The sequence below is a fragment of the Sorex araneus genome, chromosome X, assembly GCF_027595985.1.
Source record: "Sorex araneus isolate mSorAra2 chromosome X, mSorAra2.pri, whole genome shotgun sequence".
In the NCBI taxonomy this organism is placed as follows: domain Eukaryota; kingdom Metazoa; phylum Chordata; class Mammalia; order Eulipotyphla; family Soricidae; genus Sorex; species Sorex araneus.
The window spans coordinates 167,278,165-167,298,385 of NC_073313.1; the positions used below are offsets into that span (position 1 = coordinate 167,278,165).

Sequence of the window (20,221 nt, forward strand, 5' to 3'; positions counted from 1 at the left end):
CCGCGTGGAGGCCCCGTTTTCGCTCGCGACTCCTTGGCTTCCTCCAGGACCTGCCGCATCAGGGGCCCCCGACAGCCCTCAGGGGCCCAGGGGGCGTCGGGGCTCCGCTCCAAGGCCGTTTTTCTCCTCAAGAACCTGCCCTGGCAGGCCTGCAAAGGCCCACACCGTCCTGCGGGGCAAGAGGCCCAAGTTCTGGTGCCGGTCCGGCCAGTGCGGGCTGCAGAAGTCCCGGGGCTGCACGGTCCAGTCGGGAGACGCAGGGGCAGAGACCACGCGCCACGGCCCACAGGGCTGAGGCGGCGAAGGCACCATTGGGCGCCCGGGGCTCTGATTGGTCCGGGAGGGAGAGCCCTGGGGCCTGATTGGCTCACACAGCTCCCGGGGGCGGGGCCTACGAGTCCACTCAGGGCGCAAGTTGCGGGAGTGAGACCCGCGAGCTTGGGGGAGTGACCGTGAGGGGGGCGGGGACGAGTAGCCCCGCGGAGGGCGCCAGAATTGGCTGGAGAAGGCGCAGGGGGCGGGGCAGAGGGAGCTCGGGGCGGGGCCAAAGGGCTGAGGAAGCCCGCTGAGGGCGACACAGAGGGGGCGGGACCGAGGGTGGGATTGGTTGGAGAAGGCTCGGGGGTCGGGGCATAGGGCTCTCGGGGCGGGGTCACGGGGCTGTGTAGGCTCGCAGAGGGCGAGACAGCGGGGGCGGTTCGAGAGAGGGTGGGGCCGGGACCTCCGGGGCAAGGGATTGGCTGAAGAAGGCGCCGGGGGCGGGGAAGAGGGTTCTCGGGGCGGGTCCAAGGGGCGGAGGAGGCCCGCGGAGGTAGACATGTTGGGGGCGGGCTTGGCCGGGGGAGAGGGCGGGGTCAGGGCCCCCGGGAGGGTGGGATTGGCTGGAGAAGGCGCTGGGGGCGGAGCCTGAGCCTCCGGGGACGGGATTGGCTGGAGCACGCGCCGGGGGCGGGGCAGGGGGCGCTTAGGGCCGGGACCAAGGGGCCGAGGAGGCCCGCGAGGGCGACACAGTGGGGGCGGGCTTGGCCCGCGCAGGGGGCGGGGCCTGGGCCTCCGGGGCTCGGGATTGGCCGGCCGAGCGCGCCGGGGGCCGCGATTGGTGGGCGGAGGTTCCGGGGGCGGGGCCGGGCGCGTCCCGCGGCGCGCCGCCTCCCTCCCTCCGTCCGCCCGTCCCTCCCCCGCGCCGGGCCCCGCGCCGCGCAAGTCCCCGGCCGGCGCGCGCCTTCCCGCCCTCCCTCCCCGCAGGCCGCGCCGGCCGCGCCGGCCTCCCCCGCGGACTCGCATGAACAGAGCGCGGCCGCCGTCGTCCTTCCCGAGCTCCCCTGCGGACGCCCGGGCTCGCCATCTTGTGCGGCGGCGCGGGCGGCCGGGCGGCGGCCGGCGGGCCCCGGAGCCGGTGAGCGGGCGCGGGGGGCGCGGGCCGGGCGGCGCCGCATTGTTCGGGCGCCGGAGGGGCCGCGGCCGGGAGGCGGCTGAGGCGGCTGAGGCGGCGGCCGGGGGGACCCGCGGCGACCCCCGTCGCCCGCTCGCCGCCCCCGGTCGCCCCCGCCGCCCCGCGCGGCCCTGTCCCCCCTCTTTCTCCTCAGGAGGCCGCGGCCACTCCGGGGGCCGACGGCGCCTCAGCGTCGCGGGGTGTCTGCTGCGCGGCGGCGCCCGAAGTTTGGGGGCGCTCGGGGTCCCCCCCTGCACCCCGGGGCGGGGGTCGGCGGCGTCCCGCGGAGGGCTGCGGGGAGGAGGGCGAGCGTCCCCTCAGGCCGGGGACGTCGGGCTTGGTGACGGGGACACCCCGGGGTGCGTCAGGAAGGCGCGTGCAGGGGGTGGGGGGACACCCCCAGGAGCGTCCCGCGCGCCCCCCCTACACACTGTCACCGCCTCCCCCGCCCCACCTCAGGAGAGGCCGAATTATTCGCGTCGCCTCAGAGCCTGTGGAGACCCCGCTGAGGTGTGGGGTCGGTGCTGAAGAAAGGAGCCTAGTGGGAGCAAAGACGTGTGTGTGTGTGTGTGTGTGTATGTGTGTGTGTGTGTGTGTGTCTTGTCAGGAGCAAAGACGTGTGTGTGTGTGTGTGTCTTGTCAGGAAAAAAAAATCTTGTCAGGATCAACAGGTTTCTGAGGTGGAGGGATGGGGTCCTCACCATGGCGGGGCACGTGGCCGAGCCCCGACCCTCCTGCTCCCCGTCGTCTCTGAGCATCACCCTGGTGTGGCCCCCACCCCAGGACCAAACGGGTCTCCCATTGTGTATTATTTTTTTTTTTAAAGAGAAAATTGGTTATGGGTATATGAGATTTCATTGATTTCCGGACGTGGAAGAGAAGCCGTGACCCCCCTCCCCCCACCCTGGAGTTAACGCCTCCCGTCTGACACCTGGAGAGGAATCCACATCGGAGGTCTCATCCTGGTGGGCGGGAGGGAGAAAAATGGGGAATTGATGGAGAAGGACCTGAGAGGACTCCGGGGGTCTGAGCACTGTGGAAAACAACTGTTGGTCCTCGAAAGTCCCCTCTAGACCCGTCTCGCTTCCCCCCTCGAGACAGCGCCAGCATTCAGAGCGCCCTGGGTTTGGACTCTGGTGCCGTGGGTGAGTGGGTGAGTGAGGTGGTCCGAGAGGGTCCACGGGCTCTCCGGACTGGCCTTCACCCGCTCTGTTCCTGCCCCGAAGTCTCGGGGGTACGGGCCGGAGGGTCCCGGCGAGAACCTCGCAGAGGCCCTGGGCGGTCCCGAGAGGAAGGAGTCGCCCGTGGGATGAGCCCCAGTGAGCCTGTTGCAGTGTCTTCGCGAGTAACTTCGGGCGCCTGGTTTCGCAAAGGCGCGCTTGTGAAATCGGGAGAAACTAAACTCTGAGCTTGTTGGAGTCCCCCACCCCCATCCCCTATATCCCTTGGTGGGGGTGGGGATGGGTGGGGACGACAGAGGAACTTTTTCCCGCCCTGAAGGGTGCGGGCCCTGGGTGCTGGTTCCCATCTCCGGGAGTCCTTGAGGGAGCTCCGTCTGGCGGACCCTTCCCGACCTGACCGCCTCAGCCGCGGGGCCGAACACTGGCCTTTGTGTGGACGCTGGTGTGGGCAGGTCCCCAAGTGGAGGACACAGGCGAGCACCCCCCCCCCCCACCCCCCGTTTTACTAAGGGTCCCTGTGTTGACCAGTGTTGAGTCTCCTGGGGGAAGGACTCCGGACCTGGATGCAAACTTCCTCGCTTCTCAGGAGACAGTGCAGCCGGCGAGCCTGACTAAAGCTTCCAGAAAAATTCTGTTGTTTTTTTTTTTCTTTTTGGGTCACACCCGGCAATGCACAGGGGTCATTCCTGGCTCATGTACTCAGGAATTACCCTGGCGGTGCTCAGGGGACCATATGGGATGCTGGGATTCAAACCCGGGTCGGCCGCGTCCAAGGCAAATGGCCCACCCGCTGTGCTAGTGCTCCAGCCCCCCAGAAAAATTCTGAAAGTTGCCTTCTTCCATTTCTTTTATTTTTCTTTTCTTTTATTTTGGTTTTTGGGTCACACCTGGCAGTGCTCAGGGCTGACTCCTGGCTCTGCACTCAGGAATTGCACCTGGCGGTGATCGGGGGACCCTATGGGATGCTGAGAATCAAACCCGGGTCAGCCGCGTGCAAGGCAAACGCCCTCCCCGCTGTACTATATCGCTCCAGCCCCCCTCCCATTTCTTTTAGATCAGGAATTAACGCTACTACCCACGTGTGCCACTTAGTCCTTGTTGCTCAGTCGTCGTCTTTCTTCATTTGATTTTTGGTTTTGTGGGTCCCATCGGGCGATGCTCAGGGGTTGCTCCCGGCTCTGCACTTGAATCAGTCCTGGCGGTGCTGGGGGGGGGGGGCGCCCTATGGGATGCCAGGGATCAAACCTGGGTCATCTGCATGCCAAGCAAATAAACGCCCTCCCTGCTGTGCTCTTGCTCCGGCCCCAAGCAGTAGTTTTTTAAGTTGGATCATGAGCACTTGGTTTTCAGTTATTTTAGGAATTGAGCCGCCTCAGATTGACTTAACCTGTGGAGGGTGTTGATCATGGAACCGTGTGAACAGTGACCCAGGGTTGCGGGGCAGTAGCCTGGTTGGGTCCCTGCTTCCCGCCTCTCCTTGCCTTCCCTGTGCGGGGCAGTGGGGTGGCACGGGAGAGAGGCTGGCTGCTAAGGTCATGTGTGAGGTGAAGACCCTCAGGGCGGGAGGGCCAAGCTGTTTGAATCTTGAGTCATTCTAGAAACTTCCCTGGGAAGGGAGAACTTGCGCTGGACTCGTAGCCATGGACGGGATCTTGCCGTGTTTTTTTGTTCCTTGAAATAGAACCGGCGTTTCAGGGGCCAGGCCGAGTACCCCGCAAGTGTCTGCGTGCCCGGGTCACAGTTCGTGTGGTGTCGGGGGACAGAGACAAGCCCCCCAGCAGCTGTGGGGTGAGCGGCCGGGCGGAGACCGTGGCTGTTGGTGGGACATTTCCCGTTTCCCCCCGTTGCTCTCCCGGCCGGCGTGTTCAAGTCACCAAGAGTAAAGGCACTTTTGAAAACTGTGTCTTCACGGGGCTCCCCACCTCGGGGAGACCCACTCGCTTTGCTTTTCGGGGAGTAAGCACTGAGCAGAAAGGCCGGAGTTGTGGTGGGGAATAGTGTGGGGTCCCCTGCGCCCCCTCTGGGTGTCGCAGAGATTCCACACGGGGTGTGGGTCAGATGCGGGCAGGAGCAGGAAGACCGCCCGCAGCCCGTGGCTGAGCCCTGGGAACGCTCTCACGGACCCGGCTCTGACCCTCTGGGGCTGGGGGGCCAGGGGAGCCGCAGGGCGAGTCGGGTGGGTGCTGAGGGCTGAAGTGGGGGTCGTGACGGCTGCCGGGAGCTGGAAGGGGATGCCCCGACCCAGAGCCCCCCGCCAGCCATCCTTCCCCATTCTAAGGGGGCCACCACAAAGGACTGGGGAACACCAGGAAGAAAGGTGGCCAGGTGGGAGGGAGATGGGGAAGCACCCATGTGGACCTCCAACCTCAGCCGCAGGGACACAGCCTGGGGCTGGGCCTCGGGCTGGAGCTGTCTGTGGGTCCCCCTCTGCCGAGTTGCCCCCCAAACTCTGCGTTTATCGTGGGTTTCCCCATTCCCTCTGGCTTTGTTTGTGCTGGGGGGGCGGGGGTGGGGGCGGGGAATCTCTCCTTCGGTCCAGTCTGGTTCCTGGACCTGCCCTGCCACGGTGGACCGTGTCTCTGGGTTTTCTTCCTTGGGGTCATGGGGACCGACCCAGTTCTGGATTGTGCCCAGCCAGACGGCCGGGGGACCCTGACTTTGTGCTAGCCAGTGGGAGTCAGGATATTGAGTCAAGTGTTTTTTTTTTCTTTCCTTTTTCGAGGCCATTTAGCAGTAGTTCGGCTGAGAGTGATTTGATTTCCAGATGTGAGAATTGGAGGATGAAATAATGAGTTGGTTTAAGCGGGCCAGGACCAAGAGAAGTTCGGACTACAGCCTTCCCACGCACTCCCTTCCAGAACTCGGGATGGAAGGGCTCCTTTGGCTCGCTCCCTGAGACCTGCCTCCTCTTCCCCTCTGAAACTGGCAGCCCAGGGCTCCCGCAGCTGTTTTGGGGGCGGGAGAAGGCAGGACAGACACCCCCCCCCTCTCAGGATAACAGCTCCCCGCGGCATCTGTTGAGCGTTCTGACTGGCGCAGTCCCCCTTTTACCGCCAGTCGGGCTTGGTCCCATGGCCTCTGACTGCTCCAGTCGGGCCGAGTTTTCTGTCGTTTACCCCCCTCGTCCCACTCCCTCCCCCCCACCGGTGGATCTCGAGAGAGACCTCAGCCTCCCTGCCAGCGATTGCACCGTGGCCTTGCTGCTGCCGCCCCTTGACCCGACTGAGACATCCAACCAGGGCCAGAGAGTTTCTAGAAGGCTCTCTTTCATACTTGGGCAGGAGAAGTGCCGTTGTGTGCAGCAGGAAGAACTTCAGGGCCGGGAAGCTGGTTTCTTGGTGCGATTCCACGGGGAGCAAGTCTGCACCGCGCTGGAAACAAACACAGCTCAGCCCTTCCAGCCCAGGCCGTTTGGAAGGACCCAAGTTGAGCCCTAGGTCAAAGGTTTCGTAGGCAGGAAGAGCCACGGTAAATACGGGGCTAGGGGCCCGTTGGGGGTGTCGGTGGGAGTGTGATCAGGTGGCCGGGGGCTTTGCATGTCTGAAAGAAGGTTTCTTGACTTGCATCTGGGTGTGAGGGGTGATGGTGTTGTGTGCCGCCCCCCACCGCTGTAACTGGCCTTGGTGGTGACACAGGAACTCCCCCTACGGGGGCGACGCATCTCCTGTTTTCTGCGGGACAGGCCTTGGTGGGGCGGTGCTGTGGCTCGGTGGTCTCAGCAGGACACAGGCACCTTGTGACTCCTCGCTGGAAGTTGTTTCTTACACATAAATGATGTTACACACTCACACTTTTGTTTTTGATACTTGTTACCAGAAGGCCCTACTCTTTGGCCCTCAGGCATAAGTGAGATGGAAACTGATGGCTGTGGTTGAGATTTTTTTTTCCCTTTGGTTTTGTTTGTCTTGATCCCACGCCCAGCTGTGCTCAGGGGTCACTCCTGGCGAGCGTGGCCGCACCTTATGGGTTGCTTGGGATCGAACCTGGGTCAGCCATGTGCGAGGCGAGCACGTGTCTCTGGTCCCCCACTGTGATTGATGTGTTTTTCAGCTTGATCTGAAAACTTATAGTTGTCGTTTTTGGGAAGAAACTTGCCTCCTGAATGAGGAGGAAGATGCCTTTGAAAGAGCTTTTAGGCACGTAGACACTTAGGGGGCCCCTGATTGGCCCCAGTACCCACCAGCGAGTGGGGAGAGGTGTGAAGGCCTTGGTGAAGCGTTGTCTGAAGTAGTTCAAGGACGTTCTTCTGTTCGTAGTGTCCGTTCGCGGTTACGTTTGTGTTCTCACGTGCTGCTGGGGTCGGCCTGAAGTGCCGTGCCACCTCCCCCGACTGCATGCTGTTAGCACGGAAGGCAGATGTTGCAGCCCTGGATATTCCAGATGTGATAGTCATGCCAGATGGGATAATTCTGAAGCCTGTTTTAATTTTTCTTTTTTGGGGCCACACCTGGCAGTGCTCAGGGGTTACTCCTGGCTCTGCACTCAGGAGTCACTCGTGGTGGTGCTCGGGGACCCAGTGGGATTCTGGGAATTGAACCCAGGTTGGTCGTGTGCAAGGCAAACGCCCTCCCCGCTGTGCTGTTGCTCCAGCCCCTTTTCCAAAGCCTTTTGTGTGAACTTGTTGGGCCAATTAGCAATGTTTCCCAAAGTGGGCCGTCCCACTTCCCTTCCTGTGCCCCCCCCCCCCAAATCCCAGGGGCCAGTCTTAGCCTCGGGTGCACTTGTGGGGTGGGGTGGGGTGTTGTTTTTTCCTATTAAAGAGATTTATTATTTTCCTCTGAAAGGGGGAGGTGGACCAAGTAAGTTGAGGGACGTCTGGGAGAACCGAGTCAACAGAGGATGCTGATGTTTCTGAGAAGAAACCTTACAGTCAGTGAGGGATTATTCATTTGGTTTGGGAGGGGGGTTAGCAGTGAGGGAGGGGGGGAGGGGTTCCAGAGGATTCAGGGCATTGGCCAGGGGTGGAGCTCAGCAGTTGAGCGTTTGCTGTGCACATGTAAGGTCCTGAGTTGATTCCTGCTTCTGCCAGCCTCGGTCTTTCCTGCACGGGTGGGGTGGGTGGTGTATGTGGAGGTTCAGTTCTCAAAAGTAGCCCAAAAGTTAAGACTAAGGAAAGAGCCCTTAGTATTAAATACTGGGATTTTGGTGGTCCTTTGTGGTTTTTTGAGAAATTTTTAATTGTGGAAAATTCAGGGTGTTTGTGTGTGTGTGTGTGTGTGTGTGTGTGTGTGTGTGTGTGTGTGTGTGTGTGTGTGTGTGTGTGTAGGAAACGGTGCACTCAATTCTGAGTGTGCATACGTGTTGGTGTGTATACTTCTGGAGGTTGGGCCTTTTGGTTTTCTGTGGAACAGTTTGAACTGTGGTTTCTTTTGTTTGTTTTTTGGCTTTTTTGGTCATACCCAGTGATGCTCAGGGGTTATTCCTGACTCCGAACTCAGGAATCACTCCTGACGGTGCTTGGAGAGCTGTTTGGGATGCTGGGGATCGAACCCTGGTCAGCTGCTGTACGGCAGACACCCTCCCCGCTGTACTATTGCTCTGGTTCCCTTGAACTGTGTTTTAATGGGAGCCGGAAATGGATGCATTTTCGAATCATGAGCGTTTTCTGGGCTGTGACCAATGTGGTGACTTTTCCTAGTGTAGACAGTTCCTAGTGTATGTGCTGTTCTGTGAATAACCAGTTCCTTTGGGTTGGAGCCCCGGGAGCCTTTCAGTTGTGTATTTTATTAAGCTGGGCTTGGGGTGGGGGGTGGTCAGCATTAGAGCGGAGGGTGGAAGTCAGCAAAGCAGTCAGTTAAGCAGCGAGATTCCGGAATGTTTTTTGACGAGCGCGACCCCAGGGCCTTGGGCCTCAGGGTGCCGAGGTTCGGGCATCTGTCCTTCTGTGCTGGCGTTGGGGCACTGCGAGGGCCTGTTTGCTCTTCTCCTCCTTGGGAGTTACTGCTCCCCACAGCAGGGGCTGGAAACCGGCTTCCTCTTCCCCTGCTGTCAGCCGGACAACACGCGTCTCTCCCTTTGCCTTCCCAGCCATGTCTCAGGCCGTGCAGACGAACGGAACACAACCTCTGAGCAAGACCTGGGAACTGAGCCTGTACGAGCTCCAGCGGACACCTCAGGTAAGCCCAGAGGGGCCTGGCCCGCAGGGACCCTCCCGCGCTGCTGTGGGTCGTGCACCCCTGCAGCTGGGCCTAGATTGGCTCCTCCGAAAAGATTGTCCAGGTGGACCATTGGGTAGGGCGTTTGCCTTGTATGCTTCCGACCCGGTTCAGTCCCTAGCACCCCACACGGTTCCCCGAGCCTCTGAGTGCAGAGCCAGGGGTCAGCTCTAAGCATTGCCGCTGGGTGTGGCCTCAAAACAGATCAAAAAATGAAAAATCAAAAGTAAACTTTTGCAGGGGCTGGAGTGATAGTACAGTGGGGAGGGTGCTGGCCTTGCACAGGGCTGACTGGGGTTCGATCCTCGACACCCCACATGAACTCTGCCAGGAGGGAGTGCTCTGAGTGCCCGAGCACAGGGCCGGAGTAAGCCATGAGCATCAGGGGGTGTAGCCCCAGACGGAAAAGGATTTGGCGGGGAGGTGGGCTCTGGAGACAGGAGAGCAGATACAGTGCTTGCCTTGCATACGACCTACCTGGGTTCAATTCCTGGCATTCCCCTGTGGCCCCCGGAGCTCGGAGACAAGACTAAGCCCTGAGCACTACTGGGTGTGACCCCCGAAACAAGAAAATGAGGTTCCCGCAGTTAGTTTGTGTAGCTAGAACCCGGGCTCCTGGTTCCAGACTTCCTGTTGGTTGTTTCCATAGCAGGCGTGTCCACCACTGGGTTCATGAGTGATGCCCCGAGCAGCCGCGGTTCTGGGCTGAGTGCTGGGCCACAGGGCTGGCGGGGCAGCGCCGGGCAGTGCCAGTGTCCCAGCTTAGCATGGCAGACTTCTCTGTTTGAATTTGTCCATTTTGTTTTGGGGCCACGCCTGGAGGTGGTCAGGGCTCACTCCTGGCGGGCTCTGGACACCCTGTGGGATGCTGGGAATCGAACCCGGGTCAGCTGCGTGCAAGGCCAGCGCCCTCTCCACTGGACTGTTGCTCCGGCCCCCACCCACTTGTCCCTTTTTGGAAAAGCAGGACTTGTGATGGTGATTGTTCCTCCTGGGATTTGGGCCCTCTCCTGGGGATGGCTGGGGGCTGCTTCCTTCCCTGCCCAGACCTGTCCTGGCCGAGCCGGGGCCTCTGGCATGCGGCCTGGTGCCCCGCCGGCTGACGGGGACTCTTCCAGGAGGCTATCACGGACGGCCTGGAGATCGTGGTGTCGCCACGCAGCCTGCACAGCGAGCTCATGTGCCCCATCTGCCTGGACATGCTGAAGAACACGATGACCACCAAGGAGTGTCTGCACCGCTTCTGCGCTGACTGCATCATCACGGCCCTGCGCAGCGGGTGGGCGCCGCCCCTGGTGGGCAGGAGTGGGGGCTGCGGTGGGGGGGCACGCCCCTGGTGGGAGGGAGGGGGCTTGGCTGTGAAGTCCCTCTGTAGTGTGTGGGTCCCTGGCCGGTGGTATGAACCCCCTGCACACCAGGTTCTGTGGGAAGAACCTGGCGACTTGGCTGTTCCCGCTGCCAGTGCCGGCCGGGATTCAAGAAAGATGTTTTCCAAACAGCAGGGCTCTGAGATGTGTCTGGGTCTGGCTCCTCATTATTGGTCAGTCAGTGTTTTCCGGAGGGGTAAGGACAGCAGGGAGGGCGTTTGCCTCGCACGTGACTGACCCGGGTGTGGTCTCTGGCATCTTGAGTCTATCAGAAATGATCTCTGTGCAGGATAAGCCTCGAGTGCCATTTGGGGGGGTATGGACCCCCAAAAACCGATTTAGTCAGTTTGTTTATCCTTTCAAAGTGAGTGTTTAGCTGCTTAAGTGTATAAAATAATTTCCTCGGGACAGAGGTAGCACAGGGTTGAGACATTTGCTCCATATGTGGCGGACCTGGGTTCATTCCCTGTCAGTGCTTAGGGTTTCCCAAGTCCCATCAAGGAGTGATCCCTGAGCACTGTTGGGTGTGGCCTCTCACATCCCCCAAATCATAAGGATAACAAGCACAAAATGCTGTAATATCCTCGTGAAAGTGACTTTAGTAAAAGAATCCACATCACAGTTCAATCGTTTGTGGGTTGCTTTTCTTTTTTTGGCATCGATACCCTGACAGGAAACGTGACTGGGCAAGAATAGGTGGTTTTTGAATGGTTCTCCCTCAGGGATCACTGCAGGGAGAGGCCCGGCCTAAGGCCCTGGCTGTCACGTGTGGCCTAGCCCGGGGCGCTCCCTGGCACCAGTATTGCCGGGGATTCCTGAGCACTGCCAGGTGTGCCACAGACCCCCCTCCACCCCCCAATAAGGGAAAGCAGAGTATCCTTGGGGAAGTTTTCGCGTGTTTCTGTAGGGGAAGTAGTGGAGGTGTTGGCTTTCAGCCTTGGCACACGGGGCTGGAGGGCGCTGATTGAATGAGGGTTCCGCGTCCAGCCCAAGGAAACTCGCGTAAAGATCCTCTGGCGGGGCCTGACCCTTCCCTTCTCCCTCTCTGCTCTCAGGAATAAAGAATGTCCGACGTGTCGCAAAAAGCTCGTTTCCAAACGGTCTCTGCGGCCCGACCCCAACTTCGACGCGCTCATCAGCAAGATCTACCCGAGCCGCGACGAGTACGAGGCGCACCAGGAGCGGGTGCTGGCCCGCATCAGCAAGCACAACAACCAGCAGGCGCTGAGCCACAGCATCGAGGAGGGGCTGAAGATCCAGGCCATGAACCGGTGCGCCCGGGGCCCGCCTCGTCCCCCCTCCGCTCTGGCAGCGCATCTTGTCCCCTTGCGTTTTGAGGCTCCTCTAGTTTGGTTTTCAGGCCCCTTCGATGTCCCTGCAGGATACCCCCTGCCACCAGGTGACCCTTTCCAAGTGGACAGTGACCCCCAGCTCCTGCAGGCTCGTGGCTGGCCTGACAGTCTCCCCTGGGCTCCCGGGAAACCACGCGCTCCTGGTTCCTGAGCTCTGCCGGGCCTGGCCTGGGACTCTCACCCAGGTCACTTGGTGGCCCCCCGTGTTGCCCCCCTCACTGTGCCTGGAACCTCAGAGTCCCCCATTGCCCTCTCTTTAGTCTGCGGAGTCTCCCCGGGCCCATCTCTCTGGCTCTCATTGAAGCCGCCGCCGTCCACCTGCTCAGGCCCACACGGCCCCATGTCCAGGCCGTGCGGCCGGGCTCTCTTCTGGGGATCTCGTCCCGGCTCCCCAGAGATCAGACGGCTGCCACATGGCTTTCCCTGCAAGCCCGTAGTCACACTGCAAACCCAGTGTGACTGTCTCAGTGCCTTGGCGTGACCCCAGGGCCGGAGCGGGTGACCAGGTTTCAGGCTTGCCTTGCACATGGCTACCCTGGGCTCAGTCCCCGGCACCACGTCATGGTCCCCTGAGAACAGCCCGGTGGAGCCCAGAAACCCAGAGGGAAGCCCAGCACCCATCTGGAGGGTGGGGAGGTTTCAGGACCACTCACCCCAGCTCTGGCTGGGCTCAGCCCTGCCCCCTGGGCGAGCCCGTGGGTGTGTGCAGGTGTGTGTGTGTGGGGGGATGGGCCTCCAGCCCGAGACTGCCTGATTCTTCCCCACGAACCACCCTCTGCCCCCGAGATGCACCCCACGGGCGAGCACATCAGACACTCCTTGGGGTTCCCGCCGAGGGGGAGTTTGGGTGCACGCTGGGTTGGTGAATGATAGCGCCTAGGTTTACACAACCCCCCTGTCCGGGGTGGCCCGTTCCCCCACACATACACTGCATGTGCGCACATGCGTGCACACACAGTGCCCAGGTTTACACAATCCCCGTGTCCAGGCGTGGCCCGTTCCCCCCCACATACACTGCATGTGCGCACATGCGTGCACACACGGTGCCCAGTTACACAACCCCCGTGTCCAGGGGTGTGACCGGTCCCCCACACAGACCCTGCACACGCGCGTGCTCACACACGCTGACCCCTTCAGGGAAGCCCCCAGAGGGTCTGCCGGCCTGCCCTGGGTTCCCGAGCCAGGGATCATTGGTTCTTGCCTAACCTGCATTCCTGCTGGCCTGCCGCCAGGCTGCAGCGTGGGAAGAAGCAGCAGATCGAGAACGGCAGCGGCGCCGAGGACAACGGGGACAGCTCGCACTGCAGCAACGCGTCCACGCACAGCAACCAGGAGGCGGGGCCCAGCACCAAGCGCACCAAGACCTCCGACGACTCGGGCTTGGAGCTGGACGCCAGCAACGCCGCCGTGGCCATGGACCCCGTGCTGGACGGCGCCAGCGAGATCGAGCTGGTGTTCAGGCCGCACCCCACGCTGATGGAGAAGGACGACAGTGCGCAGACCAGGTGGGGCTGGGGGGGGGTGCCGGGTGGCCCCCCAGTGCCCCCCAAGGTGCGCTCTGTGCGGTTTTGTTTCTGGTTTGGGGGCCATGCCCGGCCGTGCTCTGGGGTCAGTCCTGGTGGGACCCCAGCAACCGTGTGGGTGTTGGGAATAGAACTGTGTCGTTTGAGTTTCTTCAGTGCCCTCTCTCGGGTGCCAGTTGGTGCCACATGTCACCCTGGCCCGGATGTGGCCTTGACCCGAGCTGCCCCAGTGAGCCAGGGAGCACCGAGACTTGGGGTGTGAACGAGTGGACGGGTGCCATCCTTTCCAGGGGATCACCCCAACCCCGGCTCTTCTGCCCTCCTTGGGGGGTTTGGTTGGCTTGGTTTGGGACCACACCCACAGTGCTCAGGAGAGCCCTGGCACCGTGTTCCCGGGTCCATCCCAAGCCTGCAGGCTCTCAGGTCTCTCCCCGCTCCCTCAGTGCTGGGCAGTGCGCTCCTCTCTCAGCCGCCTGCAGGCTCGCACCCCGCACCCCTGCGGTCAGGTCTCTCCTCCCCACAAGCTCCCCCTTCCCGTTGGCGTTTCCCACCCGGTTTGTTGCTGCAGGCAGAGCTGTGGCAGCTCCCGCCTGCCCTGCGCCTTCTGGCACTTGGTCAGCCGTCGAGATGTGCCCCTTTCACTAGCCAATGAGCGTCCCGGGAGGGCCTGGGTTCCCCTTCGTGCACCGTGGCTCAGTCACCGAGATGTGCGCTCTCTTCCACGTGCCTTTCTGTCAGGTACATAAAGACATCGGGGAACGCCACCGTCGATCACTTGTCCAAGTACCTGGCCGTGAGGTTGGCCTTGGAAGAGCTTCGGAGCAAAGGGGAGTCGAACCAGATGAACCTCGACACAGCCAGTGAGAAGCAGTATACGATTTACATAGCCACGGCCAGTGGCCAGTTCACCGTAAGTCTTGGGGCCCTGGACAGACCCACCGAGACCCAAAGGGGCTGGGATTTGGGGGACCTGAGAGGAATCGGGGTTCAGCACAGCTTCGAGCAGTTGACATTCTCTTACCCTTGGTTCCCAGTGTTGGGGGACATACGTCCACCCTAAGCTTCTTTTTCTTCTTCCCCTCTAAGAGCATCAGTCTTTCTGTTTGTTGGTTCGTTCCATTCCTCCGAACCGCTTTTTCCAACTCGTTCTGTTTCCATTGTAGGTATTAAATGGCTCCTTTTCATTGGAATTGGTCAGTGAGAAGTACTGGAAGGTGAACAAGCCCATGGAGCTGTACTACGCACCGACCAAGGAGCACAAGTGAGCTTTGGCTGCAGCGGAGTCTGTGGATGAACTTTTTTATAGCGCATTTCTTTCATATTAAAGCTATTGCTGTCATGACTTTTACGGACAGAACCTTTGATATGTCGTCCGGTTTCCTTTCTGAGCCAGACTTGTTTACACTCTTCGACTCTCCCCCCCTCCTTAATTTAATATTTTCCTTTCGGGAAGGGACCGCAGTGAGCTTAATGCTTTTTCTTTCCTTTGAAAAACAATATCTAAGTTGTGTGCTTTCACAAAGTATGGTTCCGTTTGGGAGCGCCCTTCGACCCAGGAATTTTGCCAGAGTTCTATTCTCTGCAGTAAAAATTCAGTTGGCCACCCTTCCCCTCCCTTGAAAAGTTTTTTAGGCCTCCAGAATGTTAATAATGTGTATTTGGACTTTTTTTCCTGGAGTCTTGTATATTTATAGTTTTCTATATACGCTGTTGTATCTTTATGAAGACCAAGGCTCAAATTACCGTGCTTGACAAACAATTCTCATAGGATTATTATTTTCATGGTATTTTCTTCCATAATATCTCATTTTTAAGAAAAGTTCTTTATGAACTTAGTGTCCATTGTCATGCAATGTTATTATTATTATTTTTTCCATTCTTTCCCCTCTGCTTTTGGTATGCATGATCTTGGGAAACAGTATCTCAAGTTCTAGAAGAACTTGGTTCACGTACAGACGTCACTAAAGAAAGATTCAGATGGTCTTAATAGTCCTCAAGTATATATTTAAAGAGGTTTTTTTTTGTTTGTTTGGTTTTTTTTGTTATTCTACCTGTCCACTTGAGTTTCTTTATGATGTGTGTTGGATAGTTTTTTTCCCTGTTAAAATACCACAGAGATGGAGATATTTTGCACTTTACCCTGGAATGAAAAGTACAAGATATGTTCAGAACGTCCTAAATTCTTTCCTTCCTCGTCACCGTGGCAGTTCACGAAGCCTGTGGCACGTGGCAGTGACCGTGGGGAAAAGCACATTCTGTTGAAGAGTGTGGAGCACCGGGGGCCTGTTGCCGTCCTGCCAGTCACAGTCCCTGCACAGCTGCCCGGCTGTGCGGTGACGTCTGTGCCCTGTGTCCGACAATCCTGGTCCTGTCATTCTCCATGTCGTTTGCTGTCGGCAGACGGTGTCTCGTGTTGGATTCCAGAACTCTCTGCACCCAGGCCCCAAATCAGGCTGACATGTGTGTACTTTTTTTCTCCCTGCCCCGTCTGCAGCTACATTTCCAAGTTGCCATCTCAGTATTTCCCGAGATGGGCCTGCATCGAGCAGCTCGCCCCCGCACGGGGTGGGCCCGGGGGGATTCCCCCTCCAGCTACCTTCTCCGGCAGGCCTGTCCAGCTATTGTGACTATTTCTCTGTCATTTTTTGACAGACTCGGGCCGACTTGGTATTTTTTCACTCTTCAGCCCAATTTGAAAACAAAGGCTTTCTTGGGTTTTTTACCATTTTCTTGAAAAGATTGACGAATCTGTTTTTACACTTTCTTTGGGTAACCTGTGCCATGATATTTGAAAACCACCAAAAACCAAGGGAACTTTTTGTATGGAATTGCTTTCTTGGTGTGATGTTGGGGTGTGTAGATTATTAATGCATGTCCACTGACTATAACCCTGGTTTTGTGCTAGAACTGCTTAGATTTTATTGGTGATGTTAGTTTAGGAGTTGCATTCAATAACCAAATTTCTCATTGTGGTTATCAATTGAAATTTTGTCTTTAAGCAAGAAGTTCTTTGTGCATATAAGCGTTGTGCTTAGAGAATGTCTATGTTCTCATCTGTCAGTATGGGAAGTTGTAAACTCTTTGCATCCTTACCGAATCCATTGGCTGTGTAACCCCCTTTGCAAAATACAATTATAGGCATTTGCTAGAGGCCTGAGAGTACTGTTTGTGAGTGCGTGCGTGCGTTTTGGTGGGTGGATTCCATTCGCCATCACGACCAAACCATGGTCCCTTCGAGTATTATGTAGGTGATGTCTGTGACTGCCCTGTCTACCGCAGACCCTCACCAAGTGTCGGCGCCTTCAAATTGATTCTGATCAGATGTAAACCTTTCTGTGTCCTCCCCCCGTCTGTGTAGGCGCGTGTCTGCACTCTGAATTGTGTTCTTTTTTTACACCTTCCAGAAGTGGAATTACACGTGATAATTGTCCTGTGTGTCTGCCTTTTCTCACCCAGTGTCATGTCAGTAAGCTTCATCCATGTTTAGAGTGTCAGAATCTCCTCTGTGTGGCTGGGGGAACATGCTGTCGAGTGTCCACGCCACATTCCGTTCACCCACACGTGTGCTGATGGACGTTTTTTACAGTTATGAAGAATGCCCTTGTAAATATTTGTACACCTGTGTCTGAGTTCTTACTTTAGGTACTTCTGGGTATCTGCCTAGGGCGAAATTATTGGATGTCCCATGATAAATCTGTTGTTAATTCTTTTGTGTGGCTTTTATTTGTTCGGGGGTCATGCTCGGCCCTGTTGGTTCTGTGCTCAGGGATCACTCCTGGTGGGGCTTAGGGTGCTGGGGGTTGAACCCGGTTCAGAGGTGTGTAAGGCAAGCGCTCTAACCCCTGGACTATCTCCCCAGCCCTGTTGCTGATGCTTTGAGGACCACTGAACTGTTTTTCGCGGTGGCTATACCATGTTTCATCGGTCATATATGGAGATTCCAATATCTCTACATCCTCACTTAGTTATTTTGGTGGGGGGAGGGGGCAGGGATGGTCGTCCACACCTGGCAGTGCTCAAGGCTGACTCCTGGCCCTAGTGGCATTTTGGGGGACCATATGGGGTGCTGGGTATCAAACCCAGGCTGGCGGTGTTTAAGGCAAGTGCCCTCCCACTGTGCTGTCACTCCCCTTGATTGTGTCAGGTTTTAGGGATTCTATTTTCTGGGTAGGAATTCGTTCTAGATTCATACTGTGCCGGTATTTCCTCCCGTCTGTCGGATTGCCCTTCACTCTTCCCGATTGTGTTGAGGACAGACACTCACTGCAGCCAGAGTCCTGTTTGCCTGGGGGTGCTGGCACCCATTGCCAGGGAGATTGTCTCTCCTGAGGTCGTTTTAGAGTGTGGACTTGAGCTACGTGGCTTCAGCCCATCCATCCACTCTTTTGAGTTTTGTCTCTGGAGAAAGGTAAGGCCCTCGGCCTCTCGGACACCCCGCCCTGCAATATTAGCAGCCACATTTCTAAACTGATGACCCTCGGGGCCTGAGAGATTGTGCAGGGACTCGGCACACAGCCTCCTGGGGTTTGATCCCCAGCACTGCCAGGTACAGCACTATACGAAACCAGCTGGACACAGCCCAGGTTGCCACTTACAGCTCCGGGGAATGGAGCAGGTGGTGGTCTCCGAGCAGGGCATGGCTGGTGTGAGGGGGTGACATGAATGACTCTGAGGGCCGTGTGCCACTTCGTAAAGAACCCTGGTTGACAGACGGATCTTCTGGAACAGTTGAGAATCCGCTCACACACAAGCTGCCTCCTTCCACCTCAGCGCCCACCGCCCTTGTGAAGGGAGTGGTGCTTGTTCACGGACAGCTTGGCAGAGGGTGAAGAAACGCCTGCACTGGGGCACCGCTGTGGTACTTGACTTGGCGCAGCCTCCGTTTCGCCTTCTCCCCACACGCTCTGGCTTTCCTGGGTGATGCTGTTCCTGCACCTGTGGCCTGGAGACCTGAGAAGTACAGAAGTTCTCTCTTGGGATTGGACACACGGGAAATGGTAGATATTTTTGTCTTCACTTTTGGGGGGCAGCACACTGGGTCGTTTGGGCCACACACAGCTGGTGGTACTCAGGGGCTCTTCCTGGCTCTGCTCAGGAGTGGCTCTTGGGGGTATTGGGGACCGAATGTGTCAGAACTGGGGTCAGCAGGATGCACTGGCATGTTGAAGGTTATTCGTGCCTGATGCCTCTGGGAGCACCTTCCAAGGGGTACAGCCAGCCACTTGCTTACACACCATCTGGGCCCTAGAGGGAAGGCGTGTCCTTGGATTAATCCCAGGCATCAGGCCTCTTAAGCACCACCCGGGGTCACTCCGGGGCAGGTGGTCGGGAATAGCCCAGAGCCGTCCGAGCCTGCCACCCGAATGAAGTAACTTGGCTCTGAGAAACTTGTGGCCAGGCGGGCTTGGGCCAGGAGCTGAGCCCATTCTGCGTGGGCACTGACGGTGAGTTGGACTTCAGCTTCACAGGCCTCAGGCCGTGGCGAACCGTTTAGGGGGTCAGATCTCCCGGAGGCTCTTGGCCTGAAGTTGACCAACTTACTTTGCATCTGGCTTTGTTCTTGGCCCTCGTTTCTCCCCCAAGGCTCCATTCCTGCTGGAGTTTCGAAGCTGGGTGGTGGCGCATCCCGCCCACTAGGTCTAAGGGAGAGACTCCCCAGAGGCCAGTGAGCACAGGAAAATGTGACCGTGGTTCCTTACTGGTGGGGTGTGACCCCCCCTCTCTCTGCAGGTCTAAGGAGGAGACCCCCCCCCCCGATGGTGAGTGGTGAGCACAGGAAACCGATGGTGGCTCCTTGTCGGCGGGATGTGCAGATCAACTGGTGTGACTTCACATCACACCAGTGAGCATGGCATGCTGTCAGCCGTGTGGTTGAGGTGCTGAGGGAAGGAACCTTCATCCTCCACTGGAGGGGATGGGCTCTGCTTCCGCCTCCGGCACCTGCTAGGAAAAGTCCTAATAGGTCATGTAACTCCCCAAGCACTTCGAAAGCATCATTTCACGAATCTGCGCGCGCTTTCGTACACCTGAGCCTAGTCCCAGTGACCTCAGGAACACCAGGAGGGTCTCACCGGCTTGGTGGACAGAGGAGACAGCCAGGGGATAGACGGGTCTGGAGCAATGGCCTCAAGTCACAAAACTGATTCACAGGGGCTGAAGGTGTGACTCGAGGTCGGGCCTGTGGGTGAGGGTGCACATCTCAACACTGTTGTACCCGGGCTACCTCTAGTAGATGGAAATCCCCCCCTCCCAATGTCCAGAGCATGAAGGTATGCGTAGGGGTAGCACTGCGACCCCCAGGGGGTTAAAGGTCTGACTTGAGGGAGCAAGAGGGCCCTCAGCCGAGGGAGAGGAAGGGTGGGGTGACGGGGCGCTGTGTGAGGCTGTTTGCCCGGGAGGGGGGAGGTGGTGGGAAGGGCTGGCGAGCAGCAGCAGTGGAGAGAGAGAATCCCGACCCAACTCACAGAACCTGCAACTCTTCGGGAGCAGAGGTGGGCCAGGGCCGGTCCCCGCAGTTCCCGGGGGACACAGTGTGCCGAGACCAGGACTGGGCCTAACTGGAAGCACTGTTGGCACGTACAAAGCCAGCTCTCAGGGTGGGTCCCTGAGCAGTGCCCAGGCTTCAGGTGACAGCTGGGCCTGTGGTAGGCGACGAGTTTGAAGCCCCAGCTGGGAGATAGAGTGGGGCCGGCCCTGTGGGACCTGCTCCCTGGTCAGACGCCCCACAGAGGCCAGAGAGCCCCCCTGGTGGACAGCCAGCAACTCCGAGACGCCTGCAAGTCCTGAGCTGTCAGCGGGGGAAGCCCAGGCAGGGAGGCCTTGGCCCCGTGTTTCTTGGGGAATGTCCACATGCTGTCGCCGTGTCAGGGCGATGGTGGCCCCTGGCCAGGATGCCTGAGCAGCTGGCACTGCCAGCCCATCTCAGGGGACTGCCTGGTCTTGACCAGTTCTCATTTCTGGGAGCCAGTCCTCATGCGTTCCTGCAGAGTGGGTTCCGGGCAAGTGGGGGACCCTTAGAAGGGTGGACCCCCCCTAGCGGGCACCACACGTTTACCGACTGACAAGAACTTTCTTGTGTCTGCAAAACATGGAGAGATGCAGCTGGTCTCTTTTTGATTTGGGGAGGGGGGCACACCTGGGGGGCCTCTGCAGTGCTGGGGATTGAACGTGGGCCGGCTGCATGAAAGGATTAAACTCTCAAGACATCTATA

At 58.6% G+C, this 20,221-nt stretch overlaps 1 protein-coding gene across 2 annotated transcripts; it reads left to right on the forward strand.

The window, feature by feature from the left end:
• The first annotated feature begins 1,222 nt into the window (after positions 1–1,222).
• RNF2 (ring finger protein 2) lies at positions 1,223–16,718 on the forward strand. Of its 2 annotated transcripts, none has more exons than XM_055122427.1 (7): positions 1,223–1,396; positions 8,641–8,729; positions 9,887–10,047; positions 11,191–11,406; positions 12,720–12,992; positions 13,749–13,920; positions 14,174–16,718. In XM_055122427.1, exons 2-7 carry the CDS (start codon positions 8,643–8,645, stop codon positions 14,273–14,275), a joined length of 1,011 nt encoding a protein of 336 aa, XP_054978402.1. In that variant the 5' UTR covers positions 1,223–1,396; positions 8,641–8,642; the 3' UTR covers positions 14,276–16,718. The 2 variants fall into 2 exon arrangements, with proteins under 2 accessions (XP_054978402.1, XP_054978403.1); XM_055122428.1 differs by lacking the exon at positions 1,223–1,396 and adding an exon at positions 5,911–6,081.
• The last annotated feature ends 3,503 nt before the right edge of the window (positions 16,719–20,221 follow it).

Coding starts and splice junctions, on each gene's coding strand:
- RNF2 (XM_055122427.1), top strand. CDS start 8,643: ATGTCTCAGGCCGTGCAGACGAACGGAACACAACCTCTGAGCAAGACC. Junction 8,730..9,886: donor AGCTCCAGCGGACACCTCAG/GTAAGCCCAGAG, acceptor GGACTCTTCCAG/GAGGCTATCACGGACGGCCT. Junction 10,048..11,190: donor ATCACGGCCCTGCGCAGCGG/GTGGGCGCCGCC, acceptor CTCTGCTCTCAG/GAATAAAGAATGTCCGACGT.